Raw genomic sequence first — 15240 nt, 5'->3', positions numbered from 1 at the left:
TCGATAAAAATTTGAATTTGAAGCCATGATAACTCTAAAACAATAAAATCGTCTTACAACAACAGTGTATCGAAACTGAGTTCACAGTACGACTCAGTTGACTTGAATAATACATTACCAGTTTATACATTCGTGTATTAAAACAATTAGAAATGTAATATTCACTCAATCCTCACCACAAACAGAAGAAGAAAACCCTCAGTAATCCCTTGTATAAGCTCTCTGAGCCAGCTAATCTCCACTTGCAGGACTACCCCCTACACCATCATATTAGTGCACCGAGATTGTAAATACAAACACGGTAAGCTTTGCAGTCCGTATGAGTAAATCAACATTATAACATACATCACATACAAGGGAAATATAACATATAACATCTTAAGACATGCGTACTCATGTGACACTGGGCAACCCATCTGTTACCCAATATCATTTATAAATATGTGTACTAATGAGACATTGGGCAACCCATCTATTATCCAATAACATTTAAAAATATGTGTAATCATAAGACACTGGGCAACCCATATGTTACCCAAAATCATTTAAAAACATGGGTATTCATGAAACCCAGGCACCCATCTGTTACCTCTCATGTAGTACACCAGAAGACACTGGGCAACCCATCTCTTACCCAAAATCATTTAAAAACATGGGTACTCATGAGACTCAGGTACCCATCTGTTACCCCTCATGCAGTACACCGGTAGATACTAGGCAACCCATTTGTTACCCAATATCATTCTAAAACATGGGTACTCATGAGACCCAGGCAACCCATCTGTTACCCCTCATGCAGTACACCGGCAGATATACTAGAGCTCTAACTGATCGTAACCGACACCCAGCCAAGGTTTGGTTCCGATTTAATGCCAACAACGTCCGAAGACCAGAAAATGTTTTAACAAGACTCAATGTTAAAACACGTACAATATAACAATCCACACATGTTTATGTACTACAACCAAGCGACTCTTGCACAACAATATAAATATAGTCACTCCAATAATTCGTTATACCGGAAGGTACGTTATCACCCTTCCGGTATAATATAGCAATACAACCTCATAATTTAAATAAACACCGTAACATTATATAATATAGCAACCCATATATATGTATCGTATTTACCATTTTCGTACATATACACAACCCACTATATTATATAGATGTCACAGTTCAGTCTTTTAAAGAAATTATAAAAATGAGTCACCGCCAAGGGTAGACTCGTCATAGTGACATTTACTCACATTCACCATAGTCCATAATCACTAAAAACTTTTAAAATCATTTATTAAAATAGCGTTTCACTTACCTATAAACCGTAGACGATCAAACTCACGTAATTTAAACCAAAACATATTTTTAGAACAATTTTTATAAGCTAGTGATGCAACGACTATGTTAATAACTCAAACTAAATTCAATAATTATAACACTACTGCGATCATGCTGATCATTGTGAGGTTTACTCACCTTAGCTCCCTCTGCGTCTTCTACTCAAAATAAGGAAAGTACTAGCTACCACAATCACTCCATAACCAATTAACAAGTACCTAATTCATATAAAGGTTGCAAGTCATTAACACTTGAGACACGACAACAACAATTCAACCTAGAATCGCCAAACCTTTAACAACTAACTTACTCAAGAATTAACCTAACACATGCAAATGACCTATGTAAACGCTCGTATCGACGAGCACATCACAATGGAGTAAAAACAATAACCAAGCTGATTTTGGGAAAAAAAACGGATTTTTTTTTATTTTTCATCTTCTCTCTTTCCTTTTATACTCTTTCCAAAATCGAAAACCAAACTTTTGTTGCTAACAACTTTCACATACGACATCCGATTAAAGAGTTCCGTGCGTTTACGAACTCGTATTGACGAAATCTACAACTTTCATGAATGAAGTTTACTGAGATTCCTAACGGATAAAAAGTCAACTCTTGACCCCTCACGGTAATGTTTTCTGAGTATAAATCGCTCGAACACTTTCATTTTCTCCCTCGTATTATATAATCGGATCACCACCAATTTAAATATCTCCGAACAATAATTGGAAAATAATTATAAATTTCTGGGATATTACAAAAAGAAATCAAGCCTTTCCTATTGTCCATTGCTACATCAATAAACATCTCTTCAAGATTGTAAGTCTTTGCTAACTATATTAACTTTAGCTAATATTTGAAACCAAATAACTATGCCAACTATAAACTCAAAGTTCCCCAATTCATGGTAGGCAAGACAATTAGCCTGACTTATGATTTTTTAATCTGTCTTACTATCTACAAGTTGAAGTAAGGCTTCCCTTATCGCTGAAGCCTGGAGCACGATCGGTTTTATACTTTCAATACGACTTTCACAATGAGTCACTGACAATGACTTGAGAGTCAATCCTTTCTCTGTTATGTTGTCTTTCAATATGTTCTACCTCTTTGTAGAATCAGCAAACAATGTATAAATTCGTTGCACAACTCCAAAAAAAATCTTTTGCTCTTTGACAAGAATGTACTATATCAGAGAGTGTTGAGTGAATGGCAGCCACAAGGTGTGTAGAATGCTCTGGGATTTATATCTAGGAGTCTCTTTTGTACACCTTAGTGCTTCCCTTTCATAACTGACCCATTGTCATATCCTTGGTCTCTAACAATATCAATATCAAGATCAAGACATTTTAATACATAATGCAGCTCCTCAAAAAGCCTTTGACCAGTTGTATCATTCACAGTTAGGAATTCCACAAAGTACTCCTCCACTTTTACCGGAAGTTTAGTGACATCCACACTTCTCAGAATTAGCGTCATCTGCTCTTGGTGGCTTACATCAGGTGTACAATCTAATATCACTGCAAAGTACTTGACTTCTTTAATTTTTTTCAAGATCACACATTTGATTTCTGAACCTAGCACAAATATCAACTCATTTGCACCTTGTGACTTAGATAATGGTTACGAATTCCATGCTTTTCTCCATTCTGCAATCATCTCTAATGTTGCCATAAAATTCCTATTGCTCATTTCATACATCTTCTCATTAGTTCCCCAAAACGCAAAAATCTGCCTAGCCAAGTATTTCACAATTGAGAATAATCTTTGCAACACTTTCCTCCAATGCTCTTTTTGTTTCTTGATTTTCTCTTCCACACCTTTGTCAATTGTTTCACCCTTTCTCAACCTTTTACCCAAATCAACCCAAATGATCATATGAGATATATCGTCTGGACTTTTCTCGTGCATTTTTAGTTTTCCACTCATATGATGCCAATCATTTGAACCCTCATGTGTTAACTAACTTGGTTGATGTCTTGTTTTGAACAATTTGCAACATAAACAATCTTGATGATGCGTCTCTATCAAGATCTTTACAATATACCAACCAATCTCGATGATGCGTCTCTCCATTTGGTAAAGATCGATTGTAAAATTTAGAAGAGAAACGCCTATTCCATTTATCTTTAGGCCATTTTCCAAACAAAAGATCTCTAACAGGACATTTCTCTACTAGCAAATCTTTCCATTTAGAATCAAGATTATCCCAATTTCTAGGATCAGAGATGTTGAAAGGAACTGAACTTACTAAATCAACATCTTCAATTTCAACTGGTTCCTCCACAGGCTCTTCAACTAGTTCTTTTGCTACTTCCTCCACAGGTTCTTCAACCGGTTCTTCCGCCACTTCCTCCGCAGCATGTTCTACATCGTCTTCAACATCATTCAATTCTTCATTAGGAAATTAATCCCAATTGGCTGCACCTTCTGCTACTTCCTCCATAACTTGATCTACATCAACTTCAACATCATTCAATTCTTCGTTGGGACTTTGCTCTTGATTGGAATTGGCTGCATCTTCAATAGCAAAATTGGGTGGCTTCTTAACAAGAAATTGATGCATAGCCCCCTTTTGAGAGTTTTTCAATTTCTCTATTCTTCTTTTCTTTAGAATCTTAGAATGACCAGATGGTAATTTTCTTGTAGGAACAATGAATCCAAAAGAATAGATAGAGATTTTGAGATGAGTTTTTGGTTTTTTGGTTTGGGGTAGAGACGGAGAAAAGTGAGGTTTTGAGATTAGAAGGTGTTCTGGATGTGGTAGGATGAGTGGATGAGAAAAATATTTGAGTGAGATATGGTATTGACGATGTGGTGGGATGAGTGGAAAAGAAGAAGTTGAGTGATGTCACGTCTCAATGAGATGGTATAATTGTGCTGAGTTATTAATAACAAAAAAAATGTAAGAACTTGGAATTGAACCCAAGATCTCACTTGCCAACAAATAAAAAAACCCCACCTCTCCAACTGGGCTAGCAAAAACATATGAAATACTGACTGATTCATTTTATTTAACATATCAACAGTATAAGTTACCGAATTGGGGGCCTCGCCGGATTGGGGGCCTTGTGCCCACGCACCAACCGCATTGCACCATAGCCAGCCCTGCCTATTTATTAGCTTGATTTTTTTCTTTCAAAAATATATTTTGGACTTGAATAACAAAATTTTATTTTGCTGGTATTTACTAGATGTGTCACTCACCCAACACAAAAATCATAAAACCCAAAACCGACATGTTTCGCATGATTGAAGCATCTGCCATTTTTTACAAACCCAACTATGAATGAGTAAAATGAATTCAATATCTAGTCTTTTATTGTAGCATTTGATATTGATTTCATGCTTATATATGAATAATATGATCAGAGTAACAAAAATCAATATCCTGATATGTCATGACCCCTAAATTTCAAGTATGAAAAATCAAAAATCGAAGCCATGAAAAACTCTAAAACAATCTCAATAAATCAAAATCATTTTATCGTCACAGCGGATCATTACTGAGCTCATAGTACAACTCAATCGAATTGATTATTACAAACCAAATTTATAATTCAAGCATTATACAAATGAAAATGTAAAAATCCTCTCAATCCTCACCATAAAAATAAAATAATGCAACTTCAAAGTCTTCAGAGTTGTCTGTCGATTCTGCTAATCCACACATGCATTACTATCCCCAACACCATCGAATAGGTGCACCGGGATTGCAAAACACAAACCCGGTAAGCTTTGCAGCTCGTATGAGTATAACAACAAAATAACATGCATAGAAATACGAGAGTAAATATTGAAACATCCAATTATAAATGTACTCAAGAGTCAAATGACGGCCCATCTGGTTGTCTAATAATATCTGAAAATATAAGTGCTCATGAGAAATTAGACAACCCATCTGTTTACCCCTCATGCAGTACACTGTCGGGCATTGGGCAACCCATCTGCCACCCATAATCCCAAAAATATGGGTACTCATAAGCCGGTAACCCATCTATTACTTCTCATGACAATACACCGGCATACAGATTAGAGCTCTAACTGTATCGTAAATGTCGTCCGGCCAAGACTAGGTTTCGACATGCCAACACGTCTGAAGACAACAAAAACATTTTAACATAACTCAAGTTAAAACCACGTACAAAACAATCAGCACATGTTATTCTACAAAAGCAAGTGACATGCTCAAATAAATAAATATCAATGCTATAAATGAACTTATTGCAAACGGAAATATGACAGTATATAATAGAACAACCCATATATATGTATCGATTTTACCAATTATACACATACACAACCCACTATATCATACACATATCATAGTTCAATCTTTATAAATAAGTATAATTATGAAACTCCGCTAAGGGTAGATTCGTCACTGTGAGATTTTACTCACCTTAGTTTCCTGAGCGTATTTCCCACAATACTGAAAGCAATTCCTTCGCTCGATTAATCGATCACCTAGATTGAAGAAGAAGTGATTTAGAAATGTTATGTAAAACCTCAAATGCCGAAACAGTATTAATGTTTTACTGTTCAGCAATTTTAGGTTTTTACGAAATTATTGTTCACGTAAATTACTATTTCATGTATTACTGTTTATATACGTACTGTCTATGATTACTTTCCTATATACGTATTGTTTACGTATTACTCTTCATATACGTACTGTTTACGTATTACTTAACCAGTAAATACAAATTACTAATTTACTTTTCAGAAATTATTTTTACAATTACTGTACGTAAAATAATTTTACATTCACCGTACGTAAGATAATTTTACATTTACTGTACGTAAATTAGTTTTTACATTCACCGTACAGAAATCACTTTTTACAAAATTTAATGTTTGAACATTTACTATTCACGCACCGCCGCACGTGGCGGCGCGTGGGGTTCACGCGCCTCCCCACAGTGGCAGCGCACGGCTTGCCTATCGCCGCCCAAAACCCTTCCTTTCTTCTTCTCCTCCCCTTCCACGGCCCAAGGCCGCCTCTAGCCCATCCCACCTGCCCTCACGCGCCGCTAAGGCGGCGGTACTCTCTCCACCTCCTCCTCCTCTGATACTCCACCAAATCGACCCAAATTCCATCTACAATCCAACTCAACTATCAATTACAAAAAACCTTACCTAGATCGCACGTTGGAGCCACCGGAAGGTCGTCGGAGAGGTTTGGATCACCGATCGTGCTCGATTTCTTGAAGGATGAGGAGCAGTGCGATCTCGAGTTCTACTCCGATCACAGGTGGTACTTGGGGGTAAGGGGCGGTGGAGGAGCTCTATCCTCGTGCCCTGGTGTCACAGGAGGAGCAGCTCGGACGGTGGAGGAAGTCGCAGGGCCTCGGGTTGTCACGCGAGAGCTCACGGCGGCGAGGGGAGAACGCGTCGTGCTCGGGGTTTGATGCAGAGGGCCGTGCGAAGCTCTTGGGGCCGGCGGTGAGAGCCACGGCGGCCTGGGTCGGGAGATCACCGGAGGCGATTCTTGAGAGAGAGAGTCAGGGAGGGCTGCGGGGGAGAGGAGAGAGAGAGGGAGAGAGAGAAATAAGGATTTCCGAAATTGGAAACCTTAATCCCAAATTATTCCTTTTTATACCCTTTTCCAAAATCAGAAACTAAGTAAGGGGTCATTACATCATATGAACCTAATTCAGTAAGGGGACTTCTCCACCTTTATTCATGATATCTGTGATATAAATGGATCGTTCAATTGGTTATTGGCGTTATTTGTTGGACAACTTCGGCAACTGCTTATTCTGGTTTGTTTTTTCTTTGATCTACTTTGTATGTATTAATTTTCCAATTGTATAAGTTATTTGTGTTTGTTGTTATGGGGTTCTTGTGGTATGGGGTATGACTCATATGTGAGTTCTGTTAAATAAGTATATGTGATTCGTGGTTGAGTTGAATCTACTGGTTAGGTGTATTCTACCTGGGAAATTAGTTTATGTACCTGTGTGTTAGGCAACAATGTCTGAGGGTTGAACATGGAAGGAAAGTGGTTTTTTAGGATATGGTACTTGATTGTTTTTCTCTTCTATGGAATATGTACGTAACTTCTATTTAGTAGGTTAATTTTGTGGGATATATAGATTGTTCCTTGCATATAGGTTAATTATTCTTTCCACAGAGGTAAATCTTCTGTTGTATAAAACCTTACCTCTAAGGTAGGAAATGTGGGTTCTATAGGTAGAGAGTGTGGGTAGCATAAGTACGTAATTTCTATTCAGCAGGTTAATTTTGTGGGATGTGTTGATTGATCTTTGCATATAGGTTAATTATCCTTTCCATATAGGTAAATCTTCTATTGTATAGGATCCTACCTCTAAGGTAGGAAGTGTGGGTTGGAAAAAGGAAAATTAGACAATCAAAAGACAAAAAAAATATGTTTTTAAATATGAAATAATATATATATATATATGCTGAAAAACATGATCAAATAGCCTTGCAATAGAAAAAATAAATAAAGGACAACTTGGTAGTTTTTGGCATTCATGACTTGCTTTGATCTATTAAGACAGTAATAGAAATAACATAATTTTTTTTATTTCGTTTGACTATTCCTTAAGAGAAGGCTGATTTACCAAATTGAACATTTACTTTATGTTTATAACTGTTTCTCGTTTATAGCATTTGAAAAGTTGTAAGAACTATAGTTATGGAGATACTTTTCATTTATAGATAGAATGTCAAAAAAGTGAACTTGATTAAATAATTTAAATATATTGATCATAGAAAAAAAAACTATATAAGGAATGTTGATATATGTTTTGGGTGTATATTAAAAAAATAAAAGGGTGTGGGTTTATCTGAAAAATGGATTTGAAGAATGGATTTATCATTAATTTTCTCATGGTTCTAACATCTACGCGTACGTATGTACGTTGACTTGATGCACGCAGGGGCGGAGTCACAAACAAAGAGGTTGGGACTCATGTCCCACCCAAATCTGGGAGGGAAAAAAATACATGTGTTGGGTTTGTCTACTGTACGTTGCTCTATGAGATACAACAGCTACAATACCATTATTCAGTACTGTTCACATCTACATTTTTACCCTAGTATTGTTGAAGTAAAAAAAAACCTAAAACAAAAGCTTCAGACGGGGCATAGTGCGCCTTAATTCCTAAGTTTATTTATTTAACATACTACAAATATATAAATTCATCATCTACTCGAAGGTAAACAGTTATTTTCTTATCATTATTGCAAACTTAATAACTTCGAGTCTTGAACTTTTAGCTTTTGCAAAAATTTCTTTGAAAAAATTCCAAGAAGAATAAGAAAAATACAAAACATTAGTAAAATATAGAGGTAATCTTGCTAGAATAACCATACATTACTGGGATATCATCTATAGAGTCCAACGTAGAATCTACTAGACTAGAGATAATATCATAGTGCTTGAAAAATGTTTTCGAAGAAGATCCGAGACCTCTAAACATTTTGAGCATCGATTAGATTCACCTTAGCTGGTATCAGAGCCTGTTTAGCTCAAAAGCAGGTAGGCTAAAAGTTTTATGCACAAAATTGCCTTCTCTCAACTAACAAGAGAGAAGCCAAACCAAAAAATTATTAGTCCTTATGTATTACAAAATATTCTGATAGGTGGTAAACGTGTTTTCATTCAACACATATCTAGGGGGATCAATACTCGATAGAGTACCCTTATAAGGTATTGAATACACTCTACGACGAATTCTCTCATTTTCAGCGAGAGATAGGAGTTGAAGAACCTGACCCAGCTCAACCAAGTTTGATAGAATTCCTAAATCATTTATCCAACAAAAAGGCTGCAAAGAAGCTGCTTGTACAACTTGAGAGATTTCATCTCAGGATCAATCAACTTGAAGAGGTAAACACAAGAATCAGAAATGCTTGATGTAAAGCTCGACTACCTCAACGAAAAGCAAAATCTGCTACACAGAGAAAAAAGTTAGTTTGAATAGAAACTCTTGCTAATAACATCCAAGAGCAAGCGTTTGAACTAAGAAAAGCTTAAGAAACTCTGAAATAGCATTTAGAAGTCCTTATCGTCCGAATACTATCACATCCCGGAAGGAAAAATGACGGTATTTGATTTAAAAAATTTGGATTAACAAGCGAACAAACGAATAGAGTTCGCTTGAACACTCGTTAGTTTAGAAGGCTGTACACATTTTTTGCAATAGAACTAAGTTCACAAGTACAACTTTAAAATGCAAGAAAGTTTTCAAATGAACAATTACGTTTGGAAGGAATACGCAAGCTTTACAATATTTTGAAACAACGGAAAGTGAGTTACATGTCACCGGCCTAAAATAAATTCAACTATGGCAACCCAAAAAATAAAATAAAGGTGACTCATACAACCTTAGAAATTATATCTCAAACATTACAAGATTCACAAGAAACAGAGCTAATAAATTAACAACTTCAAAAAATAAGTCTCGAGGAAGATGTACTCCTAATTTCTCGTCTCCTAAGCCCCATAACAAGTTTAAAATCTGTAAGGAAACGATAGTAGGAGTGTGCTTCGTCCTCGCTCACCTAGTAGGAGCCAGCCCACCTATGTGGTTTGAAAGTAAGGTAGGCTAAATTTTATAAAAACTTAAATAGTTTAAATGTGAGCACATGCTTTAAATCATTTAATAAAAATCAGGCTATGTTATCATTTACTAGAAAACAATTCAAAACATGCATGATGACCATCAATAATATCAAGTTAGTGGTGACTGATCCTAATGACTATGAGGCGAATGAGTCACTTCTTAAGTCGAGGCCAACTGTCTTTGTTGAAACAACAAAGGAGTGAGAGTGTCCATTTATTGGATTGCCCTCAATAGTAACAAATGGATCCAATAATAAGCAGGGCATTGCCCCTCCGGAGGTTCACGGTCATCGACATCGTAGGATTACTTGGAATTTTAGGGTCTCGTTCACTCTCAGGTCTACACACTAATCTCACAATCCGCCTATCCTCGAGTTTTAGCATCTCTAATCTCATATGCAATTTTCATCAATAAACAATTACCGAGGCATAGAAAATGAATTTAAGGGCACGAAATTCACACAGGGGATTAGCTCACCCTACCTGGATTAAAGTGCAGAATCCTCAATGCTACTCCAGTTCCAAAATAATGTTGTTATTATTGTTCCAGCTTTATACGATTTCGTTGCATCAACTCTAAATATATATATATATATATATATATATATATATATATATAAGAGTTAATACTAAAGACCGAGTGTCGTAAATTGACTTGATTCAGGTTTCCTAGATTGATCAAGAAAGTCAAAGGTTGACTTTTTATTGACCAAATATTTCCTGGGTTGACAAGGAATTAACCATGTTGACCAATTATCGATTAAATCTCGGAAAACCTGAAAATAGTCTAACTTCAAATATCGAGCGATAAAAAACATACTTTAAGCATATTAAAGCTACTTAAAATCGAATCGACAACTTTATTATTTACCGACACATTTTTAATTAAAGTGAATTCTCGATTCCCGAATCGGGCGAGAATTGAAAATAACTTAAGTCGAAATTAGACGTTACGTGAATCGTCACCATTTTAAAATAAATTGGTTTTCACTATGTTACCTTTGGTTAAAGTAAAACGTTCAAATCATTTAGTAAAACTAAAAAGGTAACTTTGGATAAAACCGTAAAACAACAAATTAAAATAGTAACTTTCTACCAAGGGTAGTTTAGTAATTTCACATTACAGTAAAACAGTAAAACGGTAAAAGAGTAAAAGAGATTAATTATAAATAGTAAAAACCAACATTTTCAACCTTTATTTCTCCGATTCCACTTCCGGCAACAAAACTCTTCTCCGATCACATAAAATCGATAAGTTATACTATCAACAACTCCACAACAACAAAATAAGCATTTGTTTCCAATCAAAATAGCTATGGAATGGATTTACTACCTCCACGAATTGAAAATGTAGAGTCCCAAAAGGATCTGATGAAAATGGAATCGTTGCTCTTCCAAGGCTTCGCTAAAATGTATATAGCACGGCTACGCTTTGTTTATGTTTCTTAAAAGATGGACTAAGTTTGTTGGAGCTCCAAAACGTCGCCACATAGAGGTGGATTTTGACCGATTTGAAGAAATTGAAAACGAATTCAGTCCAGGATTAGAATAAGAGAACTAGCTCACCAAATCGTGTCCAAGAAGCTTGCCAGAGCTACTTGATCTCGTCGGAAATCATGAAAGGCTCAGGTACTGTTTAAACTTCAATCCAATAGGAAATTGAACAGTACAGATGATCGATGAACATCATCAGGTATAGGAAGAAGAGGACGACTTGATGGTGGTGGTGCATGTGTGATTCGTGGCCGGATCGGCAACACTAGGCGAGGAGGAAAAGAATGATGCCGTCGATGTGGTGGGAGAGAAAAAAGAAGAGAAAGACGTAGGAGAAGAAAATGGGGAAGAAGAAAACGTGGAGGAAAACAAAGAAAAGGACATGTGCCCGGGTTTGGGCTCGGGTCAACAAATGGCCTGGGCTGGCCTTTCTCAAGCTCATAAACAAAAACCCAAATTTGTAAAATAATTTCAGAAAAACATTTAAAAGCAAATTTAAATTTTGGAAATTCGTAAAAATAAAACCGAGCATCGGAAAATATTCCGTTGACATTTCCGAACTCGTAGCGACATGTAGTTTAATATTGATGTATTAAACTACATATTTGACATTTAAGATATATGTCGATTAATTAGTCCTAATGTGTCGATAATCGAGTTTAAAAATCTCGGGTATTAGAAATAGGATGAACCAAAGGGTTGAGGTAAAACTCAAGGAAAGAGACAAAGAAGCAAAAAACTTATATCTTCCTACTTCATAAAGCCTTGCTGAAAACCTGAAAGCTATAATTCATCAGTAAAACTATAATATTACTTAACTTCAAGAGATAAGTATAGAGCTGGAAGAACAATTCAAGGAGTTGAACCTTAAACTCTCCCGCCTACAAAAAAAAGTGTAGAAAAAATGAAGGCTGAAGCTAGAACAGAGAAAATTGATGAAGAACAACTAGCTCAAAATGTAGTTAGTAAGGTGATCTTACCTTCCAACTCATGAGAAGAAAGTAAGCTTAAGTTTATTGAACATAAGCTTTTTACATGGAAATCCTCTAATTCCACTGAGAGAAGGAACATGAAGATGTTGAGCAGAGTATTTAGCAAAATGAGCATAATTCCTGTAAAAATCATGTGAGATAGAATAAAGTGTACGGGAAGCCTCAGTTCCTAAATTCAGACTCAACAAGATCTATAAGAGAGGTTCTTTCCTTTTTGGATTCTCACAGGTTAAAGATTTTTGAACTAACCGTTCCTGCGACAGGTGACAAAACAGATATCAAGCTAATAACTCAGAAGGAAGTAAGTGAAACAGCTCGAAAGGGCTATTCATACATGCACATTGGAGCAGTACATGTAGGAATAAAACTACTAGCCAGAGATGGGATAGACTGCTCTATCATATGCGTCTTGCAAGATGACATGATAACAGACTTCAAGAAAAATATGTTAGGGATGATAGAAGTCTCCTTATGCAACCAGGTTACATACTTCAATGTTCTTCCAAACTTCACCACTTACCTTAGAGATGCAACACACTATCTCAAATTGAGAATCAAGACAGATGGAATTTCTTTGCAAAAATGAATGATGGAGCTTGCCATAGATTACCGAATCTATTATAAGCTCATGAACTCGAATGTAGCACCAAATACTAAATTCCTTAATAGTCCAGGAATCACTACATCCATCCTCACCAATCCAATAAATCATACCGAGTAGGAGCATGTTACAAAATTGAATGAGGTGATGTTTCCACGACAGCGGAATCTGACTCCTCCAATCAAGCAAAGTGAGAATACTACATCATCAATATATAAAGACATGGGAGGAAAGATAAGCCTACAGTTCCATAGACTTTCATTTTCTAGTTATGAATATGGAAGCACTTCGGGGACCAGGCAATCTATATTTGTTGAAGAATCATTCTAGGAAGAGGATACAAAGAGACCAATATAAATGTTTGAATCTGAAAGACTGAAGAGTCTATATGCACAAGCGGAAACTTGTGAGTCAGCAGAAGAATTAGAGAAAATCATACAACAAATCTTGTAAGTAAAAATAAGAAAACAGAGAAGAAAAATTCTTCAGTATCAAGAGGCCAAGGCAGAGTCTGGTGAATCCTCTAACATGGATACAGAGAATGTGAATACATCAAACTCTCCTCAAGGAAGTACAATAGTTCAGAATATCACGACTACCCTACTAAGATCATCAGGGGAAATATGATCAAACTTCCCAAAGGATTAGCTCTTTGAGGAGTTCTATAGGAAAACCTAGAGAAAGAAGTTCTCAAAAGTTCATTCCTACTGAATCTAAATGGGGATTGTCGGTATTAGAAAGAGGAGTACATCTAGACCTAGACCGGGTCGGAGATAAAAGAAAAGCCATAGACAATTGGGTGACTAAATTGAGGTTAACCCAAGCTCTAGTGTTGTCAAAATATGAGAATTCTGAAGCTCATGTATATTATGAGTCAACTCTGACCGAAATAGTTTAAAAGTGGTATCAATACTTCAAGAGGAGTACTCAGTGGCTTGATTGGGCAACCAAATTAGCTGAAACCAACAATCCCCTAGACTTTGCATGCCCGATACACTAGGCCAATTATGCCTTCAGGCGACATATGTGTTGTTGCTGGAGAAAATTCAAATATGTCGCCTAGTAGCTTGTCGCAGTTATAGCTATCAGACGACATATAATATTTGTCGCTGGAAAGTATATCAGGCGACATATGAGAAAAAAAAAGTCTGATATCGCCTGATATGCTTTTTAGCGACAGATATTATATGTTGTCTGATAGTTATAATAGCGACATGCTACTAGGCAACATATTTGAATTTTCAATATGAGGCGACATATGTGCATAGGTTGCCTGAAACCCTCTTTTGGCTGTTTAATTAGGTCTTCTAGTGACATATAAAAGTCATTGTAATTCTTCTAAAAGAACATATATTAGTCGCAAGATTTGATATAAGACGACATATCCACCATGTAACACTTTTTTTTTTCATATATATGTCGACTGTGTTAATATAACATCATTTAACATCTTATTTGTTTTCGTATGTGTTGTTGTACTCTTCAGACGTCATATGTTTTGCTCTTCTATTGTTAATTTAGCCATTAGAGCACACATTTGTGTTATCTTAGTATCAAATGGCCAATGGATATTGAAAGATTTGTACTATGCAGCTGAAATTACACATATATGTTGTCCCTACTTCTTTAAGATAACACATTCTAAAACCATGAAAATATTCTGGAAATCCGAATAAAATATTGCTTGCACTTTCAAAAAACCTAAGAATCAATTCTAATTTAGACGTCAATTCTTCTTGTTACTGTAACATTTAGAGAGGACAAATAAACCACACATTCTGGAAATCAAATTTACCCATTCATAAAGTAGTAAAATTGACATCCATAATCAGTCACTCTAAACAACATATACATCCACAATTCCATATATAAGCATACATAATGCCAAAGCATGATCAAGAGACTATTTCACCTAAATTTTTTGGATGTAGTCAATGAGTTGCAACATTTGCTTAATTGTTTTCCAACAAAAGTACTTGCTCCCATAATAGAATCTGCTCCAATAGTACTTCAGCTCTCCTAGAACACCCAGACATTTTTGTTGATCATACAAAGTCTGGAAACAAAAAACAGAATAATTTAGAATTAGAAAAACAAACATGGGATTGTAACGGCGTCCTGCGAAAGAGATAAGATCGATTTCAACACTCCCAACATTAAATCTAATCCAAATAGTTGCCAAGTTGCAGAAACAATAGTATTATTCCAGCCACAAGAACAAG

At 36.0% G+C, this 15240-nt stretch overlaps 1 protein-coding gene across 1 annotated transcript; it reads right to left on the bottom strand.

Moving 5' to 3' along the window:
• Positions 1 to 2607: 2607 nt before the first annotated feature.
• On the bottom strand, positions 2608 to 3901 carry LOC126790992 (uncharacterized). Its single transcript, XM_050517383.1, has 4 exons — positions 3763 to 3901; positions 3303 to 3711; positions 2963 to 3184; positions 2608 to 2827 (listed from the first exon to the last, which is right to left on the bottom strand). Exons 1-4 carry the CDS (start codon positions 3899 to 3901, stop codon positions 2608 to 2610), a joined length of 990 nt encoding a protein of 329 aa, XP_050373340.1.
• Between the last annotated feature and the right edge of the window lie 11339 nt (positions 3902 to 15240).

The sequence above is a fragment of the Argentina anserina genome, chromosome 4 (genome assembly GCF_933775445.1).
Source record: "Argentina anserina chromosome 4, drPotAnse1.1, whole genome shotgun sequence".
NCBI lineage: Eukaryota > Viridiplantae > Streptophyta > Magnoliopsida > Rosales > Rosaceae > Argentina > Argentina anserina.
Note: the sequence above shows the minus strand (reverse complement) of the source record. Positions and strands in the feature narration are given on the sequence as shown.